General features: G+C 41.0%; 1 protein-coding gene across 6 annotated transcripts in view; it reads left to right on the forward strand.

The window, feature by feature from the left end:
* The window catches only part of HDAC9 (histone deacetylase 9), a 422,950-nt gene that overhangs the window by 26,443 nt on the left and 379,168 nt on the right, over nucleotides 1-17,339 (forward strand). For all 6 annotated transcript variants that reach the window (XM_077936990.1, XM_077936988.1, XM_077936989.1 and 3 more), the window contains exon 2: nucleotides 2,260-2,389. In XM_077936990.1, coding sequence (XP_077793116.1) covers nucleotides 2,344-2,389 — 46 coding nt within the window. In that variant the 5' untranslated portion in view covers nucleotides 2,260-2,343. The remainder of the gene's footprint in view (nucleotides 1-2,259; nucleotides 2,390-17,339) is intronic.

Here is a 17,339-nt window from a genome sequence, read left to right on the forward strand (position 1 = left end):
ATGCCTCAATCTTTGATTTATTAAAAAAAGAAAGTTCCACACAGTATGAAATGAATAATTGCGAGTATATCATCTCTCTTTGGGCATATTTCTAGTTGTAATTTCACAAAATGTATTAGTAACAGCATAAAGAATTGATAAAAGACTCTTTTGCAAGTACTCTGCAAAGCTTGCAGCTGAATTCTTGGATGCGTTGGAATTATACTAAGCAGAGATAACCTCTATAATATATTCTGTAAGGGCCAGAATTTTCAAAATGTGAGATGTGTTTAGGGACATTCAAGCAGACCATTATCATCATGTGCTTTGCTAGCATTTAACTTGCCTCGTTTTGGAAGAGTTCACATTTTATTTTATCCTAGTAGCTACCAAGTTGCTTTTAGTTTTCTAGGCCTAATTTTTGATACATTATTATTATTATTAATTTAGTATGTGTATATACAGGTGACTCCCTATTTATGTGGGGGTTATGTTCCCGGATACCGCCATATATGTTAAATCACATATACTGGGGAAAACCATCTAAAAAGCCAGGTCGGCGGTTCAAATCCCTGTGATGGGGTGAGCTCCCATTGCTTGGTCCCAGCTCCTGCCCACCTAGCAGTTCAAAAGCACGTCAAAGTGCAAGTAGATAAATAGGTACCACTCTGGCAGGAAGGTAAATGGCGTTTCTGTGTGCTGCTCTGGTCTCACCAGAAGTGGCTTAGTCAAGGCCAACCACATGACACGGAAAAACTCTCTGCGGACAAACGTTGGCTCCTTTGGCCAGTGAGATGAGCGTCACAACCCCAGAGTCAGGGGTACCTAAAAAAACCCCGTAAAAAACCTCTGGAAACCCTTAAAAAACTCTTTTAAAAATCAGCACCACTTACCAGACTGGCATGAATAGTGGCTCTCAGTCTTCCTTGTTGGTGGAAGACGATGTGGAAACAATGACAAGGGGGTAGACTGGCCATCCATGCCTCAGGGTGTTCCATAACTCGGGCAGCACTACGGTTCTAGAGGTGTTTGGTCCTTCACCTCCTTCATCTCCATCCTCATCCTGCCTGAACTGACACTCCGTTAATGTCCTCTCCATCTTGTGTTCTGATTGCTTACCCTTGGATGAGAGCAGGGCCAGATTTAGGTTTGATGAGGCCCTAAGCTACTGAAGCCAATGGGGTCCTTTATATGTCCAGCTGTCCTTGTCAACAACAGTCTGCCACTGTTTTTTGTGTTGAATATATGCTATATGGTAATTTATGGACCTAATAGGTATCTAAAGCCATTTGCACATAACAAAATATGTATTTTTATAGAAATGAGCAAACCAATGATATTTTAGGAAGCAGGCAAGCAGGTGGGGCCCATTATTTACATCACAGGAGCCTACACAACACAAAACAAAACAAAACAAAAAAAACAAAACACTCTTGCTATATGTAGGTTTTATTTTATTTGTTTTTTATCTTATATTTTGGAAATGTACATCCAGTTGTTTTTCCTTTAAATTTTTTTTTGGGCCCCCAAGAGAGTGGGGCCCTAAGCTATAGCTTGTTTAGCTTATACATAAATCCGGCACTGGATGAGAGCCCTTTGGCTTGCACCAGTGTGGTGTAGTGGTTAAGAGCGGTAGACTCGTAATCTGGTGAACCGGGTTCGCGTCCCCGCTCCTCCACATGCAGCTGCTGGGTGACCTTGGGCTAGTCATACTTCTTTGAAGTCTCTCAGCCCCACTCACCTCACAGAGTGTTTGTTGTGGGGGAGGAAGGGAAAGGAGAATGTTAGCCGCTTTGAGACTCCTTAGGGTAGTGATAAAGCGGGATATTAAATACAAACTCTTCTTCTTCTTCACCCTTCAGATTGCCCCAAGGGCTTGTGCTTTTGCAAGTTACCAGCTTTTATATATTCCATGCATCCAGGTGAGAGAAGAATTAAATATGGACAGGTTCTTTATAAGTCTCTTCAACCCAACCACTAACATCAGAGAGATGCGGAGCTTTCCAAATTCCACCCCTCAGTTTCACTATCATAGTTTTTTCACATCTCTAGGATGGTGTTACAATTAGCATGGCAGCTTGTCCAGCTCTGAAGTCAATGTGGACCTCTTGTAATTTGTTCAATGGGGTTGGTGGATCAGGGCTCTATTGTCTCATTCCACAAGATTATTATTATTATTCCATTCATATACTGCCCTTTATCCAAATATCCCAGGATGATTAAAGATAGCTTTCACAAGTATGGATAATATGTTTTACATGATTATTTTTTCATTAATAGGTTGAAATCACAGAGTTGCATCAACTTAGATGAGCTTATAGAAAACCAAACTACAGTTGCTGTGATTTGAGCTCTTCGTGTCAAATGTTCATCTCTCCATCAACAACAATGAGTTCAACAACACAATCAGGTCAGTCTCTCTTTGTTTAATCTCCTGCTGATGTACAGGATCAATATTTGTCCCTTGTTGACAAAGAAGAAGGAAGCGGCACACAAACATACAAACAGAACATAATTTTCTGTGTATTTGAATAACCCAAGTTTCACATCTTGTTAATCTGTATTTTCTCATCTATAACATTTTCTTGTGACCTATTTATCAGTCAGAGCAGAGAAGTCCGATTGGATTAACCAATCCACATGTTAAATTGGGATACAACACACCTGTGATAACATGAGGTATATACTGCTTGATTTTTGTGAGTGTGTGAACCCTCATGGAAAGTTACAATTCATTTGCTTCTCTCTACGGAAATAAACACTGCAATATCAAAGATGCTTAGGTCTGACTTTCTTACTGAGATGATATTAAAATTAAAGTACTCCCAAAACATTCTGGAAGCTGAAATTCAGTACATACTATCATTACAAAAAAAACCCTCTACTAGTAAACAATTAATTTTTTTTGTCGCTTTGCCTTGAAAATCAGGACATGGAGGTCTGCTTCTTAACAGCATCTAACACCTTAGCACTGAGTAATCATAAGAAACATTGGTGTACTGGAGTTCCTCTGCTCTTTGGCAAGCTTGAAACATCCTCAGGTGGACATGTAGGAAGGAGTGGGGAAAAGAACACAAGTTTTAAAGTGTGGGAAAGCAAGCAAACCTGTTGGGTTTTCTCTATCACAGCTTTAGCAATCCCCATTGTGGACAGTGGAGAATTCCAGTAGTTGCCAAAAATGCATACTTATTTGTAGAATGCAAGCTTCTTTTACTAGAATGGAATATGCCTGCTCACCTGTTAGAAGAAATGGTCTATACCTCTCAATTCAGGAGCGGGGAAGCTGTGTCTATCCAGGTGTTGGACAACAACTCTGCTTGTCCCTGTCCATTGGCCATGCTCTTTGGGGAAATTGAAGTCCAGCAACATCTGGAAGGGCAGTGGTTCCCAATCCTTGCTTTAATGTGTGCATGTTTTCACAATGTGGTGTTGATAAAATAGTTTTTTTAAGGCTTGTCTATTTAAGTAAACAGTTGGAATCTAGAAGTCAGCAAAGAAAGTGTAATATTTTAATATCAGTTTAAGAACAAATAGCAAGAGAAGTATAATTGAAGTTTTTGCTTCACCTCCGTTTGTTTAATTTAGGAACATTCTGCAGCTGAGGTTTGCCGGAGTAATCTTCTTGCCAAACACATTGTGCTGCAATTGCTTATATAATTATGTTTAGAAAAAGAACAGCAAAGAATAATCGGAGTTCAAAACTTTGCATATTTACCTCCACATTATTTTCCTGCAGTAAGCTTGGGAGAGGAAGGGAATTTGTGGTAGTTACAAAATAGGTGGGGAGCATTAAAAGCATACACACTGGTTCATGTGATCTGGGACTGTATGAAATAAAAGAAACCTGAATGTTTATGGGTCTAGCTGACCTATTTTCCTCTAAGTTCCCGAGGAGCCTTGCAAGCTGTTTGGTTTATGAATTTGTGTAGGTGTTGTTAAAATATCAATAATTAGCTGCAATTTCATGATGTTAAATTTCAGTCACATTTCCAAAACCTAAGGAGTAGGCTGTCCTTTCAGAGACGGAGACCACAACCATCTCACTTCTATATTCTTAACCTGGGGCTGAGGAGGGAAAAAAGAAAGAGGGAGAGTTTTAGAGTATGAGTGGTATGTGTGTGTGAGAGAGAGGGGGGGGGGAGAAAGAAAGGAAGGAAGGAAGGAAGGAAGGAAGGAAGGAAGGAAGGAAGGGAGGGAGGGAGAAAGGACAACTGCATCTTGTTCCTGTTATAGAACCTTTCACGTGAACAAATTCCACATTACTCTTCTGAAAGCTTTTAGTATGTCTGCAATCATGTTTGTCAACTCAAATGAATTATGAGAAGATCTCTATGTTGCTGCTTTATGCAGCATATGGGCTGGAGGTGGGGTGAATAAAAAAGCAAATTGTCTCTTCAGCTAGATGTGCACATGAGGTTCCTGAAATGTGGGCCACAGCTGTAGCACAGCAGCCTGCTGCAATGTACCAAACAAAGATTTTACAGGGAGCAGGATGTCAGAGCTAGGGAGTTTCGAGAAATGGATAAAAGCAGCATAGGAGGTGAAAGAAATAAATCAACACACCCACACTCACACTGTTTTGTGTGTGGCTTCAGGACAGGAGGGCCTGCAGAAAAGGGTAAATTGAAATAGTGAGGGCAATTAAATTGTGGGCCACAATGCCAAGGGAGTGCTGGGTGGCAAACAGTGTTTGAATGTGATGTGTTGATGTGAACTAACTACGGTAAATAGTTCAGTCTGCTTTCCTTAGGAAGATACTGGGCTTGCCACCTATTGTTGGGAATTCACTAGGAAGTGTGTATTCAATCATCTGAATATAAAGCTTGGGCTGATGCCCTGAAACAGTGGCTAAGTTTGCATTTTTCTGCAGCTCCTGCCAGTTATATCTCCTTATTGCCCTCAGATAGTTAGTCAATTGATGACAGAGATGGAGAAGGAGGCATTTCGTTTGGGCAATTACAGGTTAAAATTTTGGACAATTACGAGTTAAACAGGACTCAACTCCTTGTTGTTCAAAGATTAATGATTTAGATCTACAGTATGTGAGAACTGCAGCTAACAAGTCCTGTCCCCATTACTCCTTCATAACCCTATAAATTATGGAATCTGCTCAGCTTCACTCCCATATACACTAACTGTCTCTGAGAACAGGAGAGAACTTATCCTTGCTCATTTTAATGTGCTGCTTTCTGCACGGTTGAGTGGATGATTTAAGAAGGCTGTGGTTAATGAATGGTTGTATTTGTGTAGGGCTGGAGCAATATAATCTGTTGATCATGTTCTTCTTCACCATAATGTGCAGAATGCATGTATAGAAAGGTTGGTTCTCCCAGTGTCAAGAACTCTTCTAGGAAGATCTCCTAAAAAGTTGGTTAAGGGAAGTTGTCTCTTATGTTACTAAGAGGGTTAATTAATTCTGACTTCAATGCAGATAAGTTGAAACTCTATGCTGGCTTCTTGAGGGAGAGAAATAAGTATATTTATATGTATCTGTTTTTAACTGTTTAAACCAGCTTTATGTTTCATTTGGGTATCTAATCTGATGAGTCTCTGTAATAAACTGTGCATTCATGGATGCATGAACTCAGGCCTGGGAGTAGAATGTGGCCTCCAGGTACCCCCATCCAGCCCTTGGGACACTCCCCAGGCCACACCTCCACTCCAGGAAAACACTTCTCTTTGGCCCTGCTCCAGACACTCTCCTTGAGTGCTTTTGCTTGGCTAGAATATGTCCTTGAATGGTGACAATGCCTCTCATTGGTCTGGATGGAGGATGTGTGGGTATAGAACTCTTTGGCTTATGCACAGCTAAAATGGTAGCCTGCTGCGACCAGTTGCTGGAAGAAGGCCAGGGCCTTCTTCTCCTGCTTGTGGGATTCCTGAAGGTTGTGTCTGGCCACTATGGGAAGCAGGATGATGCACTGGGTGGACATTCCGTTTAATCCAGCAGGCCTTTAATCCAGGAAGAAGTGATGGCAGTTCTAAACCAAGGGTAGCCAAGGTCATGGTGCCCTCCAGTTCTTGTGCTCCCATCAGCTCTAGCTGACGTGGCCAACCATCAGGGATGTTGGGTGATGTGGAATCCAGCAACAATTTGGGGGAACACCAAGTTGGCTGCTACTGCTTTAAACTCAAACAATAAGAAGTGGTTTGAAACCTGACCCGTACTACCATTGGTGCTTGGAGCTTCTGCTTATAAGCATGTTCTTTTAAACTGATGAAGAGTGCATGCTGGTTGCCTGTAAAATTATCTTTTTTAGAAGATGAAGGTTCAATCTGCATTAAGTGTGGTTTAACTTCCGTTAATTCCACCTGCAGGTACATGGCTTTTTATAGCGAGGAATGGAGGCTATTAGACCTCACTCAGTTCGGATTCTTAATAAAGCATGAATATATTGAAACAATCTTTGCTTATAGATGGTGAGCATTCCATGTCTGTTCCAGCAATGAGGAACATCCTGGAAAGTTACTGTAAATAGACACATTAAACTGTTCAGGGGAAATAGCTTTCTTTCAGGTGTAATAATAATAAAAAGGTTGGCATGCTTAGACTACCAAGAGGCTGAGAAAGGGATGAACTTATATTCTTCACATTTTCAGGCCTCCCATTATTGTAGCCTCTGAGTTCACTGCAATATTTGGTGTAATCATCTTTGTAAACACTCTGGGGATCTAGAGCACAGGGAAAGCAATTGACTCTGCTGACGTCACTCAGGGTTCTGCAGTAGCAGACTGAGGTTCTGATGTGGGTCTTCCCATTTTTTTATTGCACTAATCCAGTCATTTCTTGGAGCTCAGTCAGGCACTCCCCAACCCCCCAAAAGGAGTGGTATAGAAGCTCTGGAAACACACTATCAGCGAAAACATTGCTATCCATCAAAAGCCTGGGGGAAATATATATATTTACCTGGCACTATAAATACATTGGTGAAAGTACCAAGCAGACCTTAGTGGAGAGTGTGTTCCACAGATGGGGAGCCACACCTGAAAAGGCTCCCATCCCTTGTCGCCCCCCTCCAAGCCTCCCTCTAGCAAGGGATCCAGAGAATGTTCTCAAATAAAGTTCTGGGCACCCGGCCTGAGACTTTCCAGAATATATTGTGGTCATTAGCTGTAAACTGCTTTGTAGATTTAAACCAGCTCTTTGAGTTGGTCTCAGAAGTATACAGGCAGCCTGTTTAGTTATTACACAATTGCTTTAAATGATCTATTCGCCTTTTAACTTGTCAACAGTTGAGCAACTGCACTCTCTGCCAACTGGAGGTTTTGAAACGGTTTTTGAAGACAGCCCTATGTGAAGCAGATATTAACAGTTAGGGAGACATAAGGGCGGGGGAGTATAAACTGTTGCGTGAATGCAGCCTCACTTAGGTCTATCAGTTTCAGTGGGTCTACTCTTGAGCAAAACTTAGCTGGCTGCAATCCTGTGTTAAGACGGCAAATCAGTGCTTACACAGTGTTGGAAGCTAATAAATGTTAAGAAGTAGAGCAAGATAATATTTTCAGGTATTTTGTATTTGTATTCCCATACAATGCTTCAGTATCTTTATATAAAAAAAAGAGTCGCTCTCTCTCTTGGATGTTAATGCAAGCAAGTTATATACACTGGTTGATTAAGTGGAAAGAGTGGTGTTTGCTTCAATGAAACTATTTCATATTTCAAAAGAACTGGGAAGTGTGGGAAGTATTTCTTTCTGGCCCACTTGATAGAAGGTATAATTATTTTATGTGGCCGTCTTTGAACACAGATGAACATTCAGTTGTGCCTTTTAAAATGTCTTTTTCTTTCACATTGAGAGGTGCAAGCTGTATATGCACACATCTGCTTTCCCCTTTCAGACTTTTCACGGAAAGTATCAAAAGCAGCAAGTTACTTGCGTATCCACCCCTGACTGACGCTTTTATCCATAGCTATTGGAAGCAAAAACATCTTAAGAGAGAACTGATGTCTTTCAAAGAGCTACATTTGAGCAACTTCCATACCGTTCAGTGGTGCACAATAGGATGGGTTCTTTTTATTTTTCCTTTTTTATTTTCTGAAGTAGCAAAACTTCCATAGATTTTGGTGGTTTTCAACCAACCTTAGCAAACTGACAGTTTGAACGAGTGAGTCTCAAATGAAGCAAAAGGTATGTCTGTTACTCAGATGATCTCGAAGGACACTGCTTGAGTATTTTTTCTGTGCACCATTAAATAAGTGTTTCCTTCGATTGCATGATGCAACAAACAGGCCTCCTGTGTAGTAACATTTACTTACAACAACACCAGAACCGATTTAATTGAACACAGCTCTGTGAGCCTTTAGGGACTAGGCCTTGTCTAAATGAATGGCTAATTCCTGCAGCTATAAAGCAAGTGCCAAATCCCACTGGGAGGAGGTAAATGCTTGTGTTTTGTTGTTTGCTTTGCTTGTTCTAAACTATGCTATCATTAAGGAAATGTTTACATCCTGTTTCTGTTACATGTTCTTAACCATTCGGTGTGCATAAGATGTATGGATCAAAATAAGTTGTTTTTTCAAATGCAATAAATAAAGCTCTGTTTGCTTTTGGAGGAGTGGATTATCAGGCATTGTTTGTAATGGTTTCAGAAAGCATTTCACATTTGCCTTTTTGAAAATGAATAAATAGGTTCAAGTCCTCAGGTGGATTTGCATAGGTGGAAATGCTTGGGAACAAAGGATGCTTGGAGGTATATTTTTCTTATGCCTATTCATCAGCCAGGATCTAGCATTCACTAGTTAATTCATAGTTTTTATTCATCTTTGTTACCAGCAGATACGTATGGTAATATGTCAGTTTGTGGTAATGCCACAATTTACCAGGCACACACACAACCATTTCTCCCTGAATGTCAGCAGAGGCTGTGAAGAAATGTTGGTGATAGTGAAAAGATCACTTCAGGTATCTTCAGAGAATTATCTTCCATGCATTGAAATTAACCAATAAAGAAATAATGAGGGTACTCATACTGAAAGTGTGTGGTGCATATATTCATTAAGCAGGTATGTGTAGGGGAAAGTGCTCTCTAATCCTTCCTAAACAATACCGAGAAAGTAAAATGGCTTTTCTTTATGCAGCAGGTTCTGAAGCCACCCAGCTTTCAAAATTGGCCAGTGAGGCAGAACCTGATAAAAGAGTTGACCTATGGGACCAAAAAGGTTTCTCACCCCGATGTAGATAATAAACATGTTGGGAAATATTAAGAGTTTTTATTTTAATTTGTTTTGCAAATGATCTCAATATTTATGGGAGGGGGCAGAGTCTGAGGGCCTCTCTGCATTTACTCTTTATTGTGGTGTAGTTGCCTTTTGATCCAATGTTTTTAGGCACTAATATGTCGTTGATTGTCTGCACCTGTCACATGTCACAGTTATTACAGAGACTGTGTGAGGTTTTCCTTTCCACACTAATGGAGGATTGTTCCCATATTGATAAAACTTCCATGACTGTAGTCACACCCCTTACATATCCTCATTTTCCTCCAGCCAGTGAATTTTGTAGTTATAAGCATGTACACAACTTTTTTATGGGGGGGAATGCCTAGTTTTATAGAGTTTGAATATTGTGGAAATAGCAGATTTGTAACAGGAACTATGTGTTTGCCTGAGGTATGACAAACTTGGTTATTGTGATAAAAAAAGTTCCTGCAGCTAATGATTGTTTTTATGGGCAGTATTTTGACTCAGCACCATCGTCTCTGTCTGCCATACTCAACTCCCATCAGCCCCAGCTATCATGGCCAATGGACAGGGACATGAAACTTAGGGGAAATGCCCAGCAGTTTTTGTTGCATTAAATTGTGGTTAGACACATGTTTTGACTTGTTGAAGTTGAAGTGCCAGTTGGGTAAGTATTACAGAAACTTGCTTCTATTTCTCTCCATATCCTTCAGTGTCTTGGGTCCCATTCCTTTTTTCTTTTTTAAACGGATCTCATAGGCCACATTCACACCACACCTTTAAAAGACTGATACCACTGTAAACAGCCATGGCTTCCCCCAAAGAATTATTTTATTGTTATTATAAAGACCATTATTAGTTTCAGTAAGAACAACAAGCCCTTGGTATGATGTATGAACTAAAAGAACAGGGCAACAGATAAATTTCTGCTGTGTGATGCATTATATCTAGTGAAAAAGAAGAAAAATGTAAAAAATAAGCGCTTCATAAAGTTTTATCTATTGTATGCATAACCTCTCCACATTTTTGTCTAGAGGGCAAGGAGCAGACAGTGTAGTCATACACAGGCTGGAGGTGAAATGTCAGGTTGGTTGGTTGGATAGATGAGATGAAGTCAGGTGACCCAGGTGAGGGCTGATAACAGGTAAGATGAGACAAGGGGAAGCAAGGCAGGTAGATAGGTGAGGAAAGAAAAGAAAAGAAAAGAAAAGAAAAGAAAAGAAAAGAAAAGAGTGTGTGTGTTTTGTTGCTTGCTAGAGTAGCCAAGAAAGAAGGGCCTCATCAGTGTGTCTCCAATGTCATTTCTCTGACTCACCTATCCAAAGAGCAACTAGCTTCACCTGGTGGTGGGGATGGTGTTGGGTTTAGGGAAAAGCAGGTTCACATATTGTATTTATGTCTTTTCTTCCATGGAGCTAGTAGCCATTAAGGGTGAGGACACTGCATAGTTGGAAATGGTAAAGGATTCTGGTGCTGTTCTTTTGATCAAATCAGCTGTGCAGTGGGGCTGCTATGAAGTGCAAAAACAATCTGCTCCTGTATCTCAAATTCTACATCATTCTCATGGATATGTGCAACAGGAGGGATGAACTTAAGGTACTATTTTGATGGAATAGCTCAGCATGGGCTTTGTGGTTGTCTGGATAGTAGCTGATTTAGTGTCAGTGATGAGGAACCAGCTGCCCTCCTAGTAGTGTTGGACTCCATCTTACATCATCCCTGACCCTTGGCCATTGCAGTTGAATGGTGTCTGGAGGGCCTCAGGTTTTCCATCTGGTTTATGTGGAACTTTATTGCTAGTCCTTTTTAATATATTGAATGTATTCATGTGGACAAAGTAGTTTTTTTAAGGGCTGTAGTCCAAAACATTTGCACACAAATACTGACTTAGGCAAGAGTCCCCAAACTTCATGTACACATGCACAATGTTCTTTCCATTGGGCGGAAAAATGCACATGTAACTCTGAGTGTATTTTTTTCTAAAATAAACTTGTTTACTAACCCCCCCCCCAACAAAAGCAGTAAGTTGCAAGATGATGGTCACTACATCTTTCTGTGCTTCACAATATTGCTTCCCTTACATTAACCTCTCTCTTCTTATATGTTTTGCATGGCATAGTATCTGTTGGATTACTTAGAGCCATAATCCAGAAGAAGAAATGCACAGATTGGGAATTTCTTTCCACCTTCACCTTGATGCAATTCCTTTTTTTATATAGTACAGTGCTATAGAGAGAATAGATTGAATCCAGAATGAGTGAATAGCACTTTGTTAATTTTGAAGTCGATGGGATTAAAATCATGTCCTATTTATATCAATGGAGACTCGATGCAGCCTGTATCCAACTCATTGACCTGAGCCACATAGATCCTCCATACAACTTTTCTGTTTAATTTTAAGTTTTTTTTTATGAAATCAAAAGTACAATAAAGAAAAAAAACATAATGCAACCTGTTTATTGAACATTCATCCTGATTTGATTTGCACAAGGCATATATTATATTTGGTCTTTATTGAGCATTCACTCTGATTTGTTTACAAGAAGGTTATTCACCAACAAGCATCCATCCCGATTTTCTTGTGGGGTATTTATGCATCTTCCTGTTAATCAGTCATTCATTTCACACTTTTCAACACATTTCTCCATCACTTTCCTAACTGCAAAAAAGGCAGTTTCTTTTTAAAGTGGATTTATACAGAGCACTTCCATCCACTTTAATTGTGTAAGCCTTAATTCTGTGGCTTGAATCCCTTCTGCAAAACACTGGCTGTCTGGAGAGGGGCCCTAGGTGAGCCACTGATTGTTATATTGCTTCCATGAGGCAGCTGTAACCTATGCATCAAACCTAAAAAAAATAAAAAATGCTTCTTTTACAAAGCAACTTTTAGAAACAATTAGAAATACATAAAAGGGACTATTATATCACCTTGGATTTTTCATTAGTGGCTGAGTTAATTGGATTCACTGCCTTAAATATTGGAGTAATAATTAGAATAAGAAATTATTTTGAACACCCAAAGAAAGCATGTTTGACAACTTTTAATTTTTTCCCACCCACTCTCCGCTTTTTCATTTGTCTCTTTAGCAGCCCAGATGTGCTTTTTTATGCAGCAGAACTTACTTCCAATGAATCTGAGAAAGCATTTAAAAAGTAATTTGCAGACTGGTTATTTTATGAGTAGCGGGGACATAGCACGCCAAAGAGGGAGAGGGTGAGCCTCTTTCTCACTGTTCGTCCCCACTTCCACCTCGACCTCTGAAATGCTTAAAGATCTGAGGACAAAAAAATGGTGGAACATCCAAATAGAGAAAGGAGGAAGCAGCAATGAAGCATAAAAACTTTTGACTGTGGGAAAGACTAGGTGAGGAGTGGGGATCCTTTATCAGCCAGAGGACCACATTCCATTCTGAGCAACCTTTGGGGACCATATTCCATGGGTGGACAATGATGATGATAAAAATAAAAGGAACAACCAGAAAAGAAGAATTGGTAGAGGTAAGGGTGGCAAAGAGTGGATACTAGCAAATGCAGTTGCACAGCCTTATGTGTGTTATTAGTATTAAGCACAGGCTTATGTGTGTTATTAGTATTAAAAAGGTTGTTTTCTGTCCCTAATATAATACATAGAAATCATAAATGTCTTGCATAGTTAATCCAAGCCTTCCAGGGTACATAAAACCCTGAAAATGAGCCAATTGTATCTCTCTCTCTCTCTTGATTATTTCCCCCTGAGCTTGAGGTGTGGCTATCATCACTCAGGGCTTTTAAGCACTTTGAATTGAATGTTTGTTTTGAACTGAAAACAGATTGGAATTTACACCCCAGTGCCGCCTGAAGTACTAAATGATTAAGTTCAGTTTTACTGCTTATCACAAACTGGAAAGGAATAAATCATAATTACACATGCCCATTTGCTTTGCTTACTCTTCCATCACATACTTTATCCTCCAGTGCTACAAACTAATTTCCTCCTGTGAAAATAACCACTTGCATGGATCAAATAGCATCATGTATATTAGTCTGTGTGTCAAGTTGTTTATTTGCCTGGTGTTTTGATTTATTTCCATATTGTTTGTTAATTGCATTATATGCACCTTTGTTTTTTCAAAACAGAATTCCACAGTCGGCTTCTATAGGGTGGTGTCTTACGTTAAAAACAAGCAAACAACAAAAACCTTAAGACAGATTTTTCCATGGATATTTCTTGTGCATGAAATCTGGACTTGGCTGCTGGTTGTCAGAAAAGAGAAGGCCTGGTCTTAAAAGAATCCAGGTTTTGATACTGCACTCTTCTTGTTGCATTTTCTTCGGAGTAAATTTAGTTTACCCTTTCTCTCCAAGGTGTGCTAGGGTTAGTATTTACACCAGAGGTAGCAACCCATTTTCAGCCTGAGAGCCACATTCCCTAGTGGACACCCTTTCAGGGCCCACGTGCCAATGGCAGGTGGGTCAAACAATGCAACTCTTATCTTTGTACACTAGGTTGCAGTCCAGACATTCAAAGACCAGAGATTCCTACATGAACATCTCTCATTCTGGGCCAGCAAGAGGCAATAATACTGTTTAAGCACACATTCCATTCCAGTTGAGAAGGAGGTAGAGCAGGGCTGGTGAGAGGTGTGGCCTGCGCAGAGTCCTGAGAGCCAAATAGAGAGGCTTGGAGGGTTGCATTTGACCCCCCCCCAGCCCAAAATTCCATACCACTGACTATTACAATCCTGGATTCTATTACCAATATGTTTGCCAGTTGACCAAAATAGCACCTCTGCAGAAATCTGCTGCTGAAGGTTTCCCCCCACCATGGAAACAAAGGCACACAGGAAGTTAAAAGTTGGCAACCCTGTTTACAAACTCAAGGGAGTTTCGTGTCAGCTTCCAAGCAGCTGAAGATTAACCAGCAATTCTCCAGCTAAGACCTGGTTGTGCCTGCAGCAAAATGAGGTGGGAATGAGGCTCTTAGGACTGCACATATTTTTGAAATTGGCTCTTACATGTGAAAAACTTACTGCAAGCAGAAGAGTAACACAACTAGGAAATGACCTGGTTAGCGTCCTGAGCACACCCAGCCCAAGGAGGACAAACAGCCGGTAGTTTAATTTTTATTGACAAAGCACACAGTTACAGTATCTAAGGTACACCCATACTTCTGGCAGCTAAGTGGCTGGCATCCCCTCTGTAGGCTTGTGCTCCAAGCTGGACTGTTGGAGCAGCTGTGCACCCCTGCCTCCACCTGAACTTCAGTACCTTTGCCTGAAGGGGTGTGCACAAGCAACCTGTGACTTCTACTGGGAAGTCACTACTGTGCCTGCCTCTTCAAGCCCCTCCTGGTCCTGAGAGACAGAGGGGAAGGGGATGGAGGGGATTCTATTGCCCCTCTCAAGAACAGTCTCTTCCTCCAGTTCTGACACGTCCTGCACACCCTCCCCTATCTCCGACTGCTCCGACTATTCCCCTTCCTCCAGCCCTGGCTCCTGCCTCACAGGTGGCACAAAACTCCATAAATCACTGACCCCTTCCTCTGGATAAGTCTTGAGGGTCCCCCTGCCTCTGCCGCACACTCCTCAGAGCCCTGTCAGTCCCTGACGGATAGAACCATTCACCACAACATGCCTTTCTTTTCTTTTAACTTGGGGGGAAGCATTCAACAACCTGTAGCAGTACAGTCCACTCGTGTTATTGCAGGATTCCATACTGGGGGTCACCAGCATGGTGCCTTTGGGCACACATCACCCACAGTACGGACAAACAAGGCTGCACATGTTCACAGCCGGCAGTGAATGAAAACAACAGCATTCTGCTCTTACAGTGGGAAGCCTGCAAGCAACACCGCACCTGTGATTCCCAGCATCTGAGATTCAAAGGCATAATGCCTCCAGCATTAGCAGGTAATAGAATCCAACACTGGCCTTTCTTGGTATCATCAGTTAAAAATCGCCACAAATATTCCTCCTCGTGATCTCATGCCCATGAATTCTGGGAGGAAATTGTACAGAGACGGGTGGAAAAAAAAGCTTAGGTGCACTGATGTATGGAACTAACTCTTAGTTACTGTGAACAGGCACTGCCTGCCAATTGTTCTGAATTATACAGTGGCAGTTAGCTTGGTCTTTTGGCATCCTGTGGAGACTTGGAAGGGACCACCAAGCCTATTTTGACTATATGAACAGAGGATTCCGGGGGGAAGGGGGGACAGAAAAAGCCATTACATAGCATGCAATCTAAGCTCAGTTTTTCGTGAGGATTTTTATTCTTCTTCATTTCCTGCAGTGTCCAGATCTCTAAGGAGCTTCCTTTTCATGCATCTGTTTGAGGGGTGGGGTGTGTGGCATGTGTGTGTTGGAGTAACCTTTTTTTTTAAAATAATAAAAAAAGGGCAGAACCTATTTTCCCCAGCCTTCCCTCTGTCCCTCTTGCCATCAGAATCACACAAACCCTTTCTTAACTGTAGGTGGTTGTTCATTTATTAATGTAAACACCATGCGCCTTGGATGTGCGAGCACTAAAAATAAACTTGCAAAGATAAAAATAGATTTCTGTGAGGGTTTTTTTTTTAAGATGCTGCTTAATCAGAACCAGCTGCAAGCTGTCTAGAAAATGTAAGTTATATGAGCCAGATGGCTTTTGCCCCTCCTTTATTTTTGCTTTAGACAGCATGTAATTTGGGTGACTGCAGCTTCAATAATGTATTTTACCAGTCAAACTGTTTTGATAAACATATTTGTTTTAGAGCAGACACTTTTAATTAGGAAGCTAGTAAAAATGTTAATTTCTTTTAATCCTTCCCTTCAGGGGTAAGTCAAAAGAGGTTTTCAGCATGGCACGGGATTCTTGAAGGCATACGACCTAATCCCAAAGCCAACATGTAAACATGTAGTTAACTTGTTTTTCCATTGGGCTGTGGTGTTGGTAAGAGCTGGACCTATATTTGTTCACGGACAACCTGTATTCTTAAGAGGAAATGTGTAACACACACACTTTCTCTTGACGTCAGACAATAAAAGGCTGTGTAAATCATTGGTAGCGCTTGAGACTTGGCTAGGAGGCAGGACTGGCTTAAGAACACAGCCTTACCACTGCTTCTGCTCGATGGTGCTCGTATCTCTGGGCTGCGCAGCTGCCCACAGCGGTGGCTAGGAGATACTTGGCAGTGGGGAGTGGAGTGTCCTGGCGCTAGCACTGATCTGGGACTATTTGTCTTAACTGAATGGTGCTGGCATCTTTAAATCCACCAGCTCTGCACATGAGAACATAAGAAGAGTCTGCTGGATCAGGCCAAACACCCATCTATTCCAGTATCCTCCTGGTCATACAGTGAACAAACAGATGCCTATGGGAAAACTGCAAGCACGACCTGAGTGCACTGCACTCTCTAAAATTGTGATTCCCAGCAACTGTTATTCAGAGGCGTGTTGCCTCTGACAATGGAGAAAGAACATAACCATCACTTTTAGCCATGGATAGTCTTGTTCAGAGATGTCAGAGAATTCTGTTGCAAATGGAGATGGCAATCGCAACTCTCCGCCCCCCACCCCCGTCCCAAGTCTGGAACAGAAATCAATCCAGATAATACAACTGATGTCAGTCATGTTGGAGAATGCAGGAGAATACTATAAAGCCTTTAAAGTAGAATTATCACTATGGCTAACTAAACTCTTTAACTCAGTGCTAGAGGGAGGACATATCTCTCTAACTTTGCACATGTCAAAATTAACTTTGATATTGAAGCCCAGGAAACCTGATTCATATAGGCCAATTTCTTTAATAAATGTGGACGCGAAACTATTCATAGCTGTGATGGTGACAAGTTTAGATGTTTTCATAGGTCAATACATCACCAAAGATAAAACAGGATTTATACCCTCAAGGTATATAGCAGACTTTATAAGGAAAGTTCTCAGTGTAAACTATGACTTGCAGCTACGAAATGCTCCAGGGGCATTAATTTCACTTGATGCTTTTAAAGCATTTGATAGAGTTGAATGGCCGTATTTAAAACTCTTACTTTCTAAATTATAATTTGGGGAAAAATTCTACATGATTCAACAAATTTATTCAAAATATTCAGCTATAATTACGGTAAATGGATATGATGCTGCTGCAATAAACCTCAGCAGGGGTACCCACCAAGGATGCCCTCTGTCGCCACTGCTGTTTGCAGTGGCAATAGAGATCTTAG

The sequence above is a fragment of the Podarcis muralis genome, chromosome 12, assembly GCF_964188315.1.
Source record: "Podarcis muralis chromosome 12, rPodMur119.hap1.1, whole genome shotgun sequence".
NCBI classification, from domain to species: Eukaryota; Metazoa; Chordata; class Lepidosauria; order Squamata; family Lacertidae; genus Podarcis; species Podarcis muralis.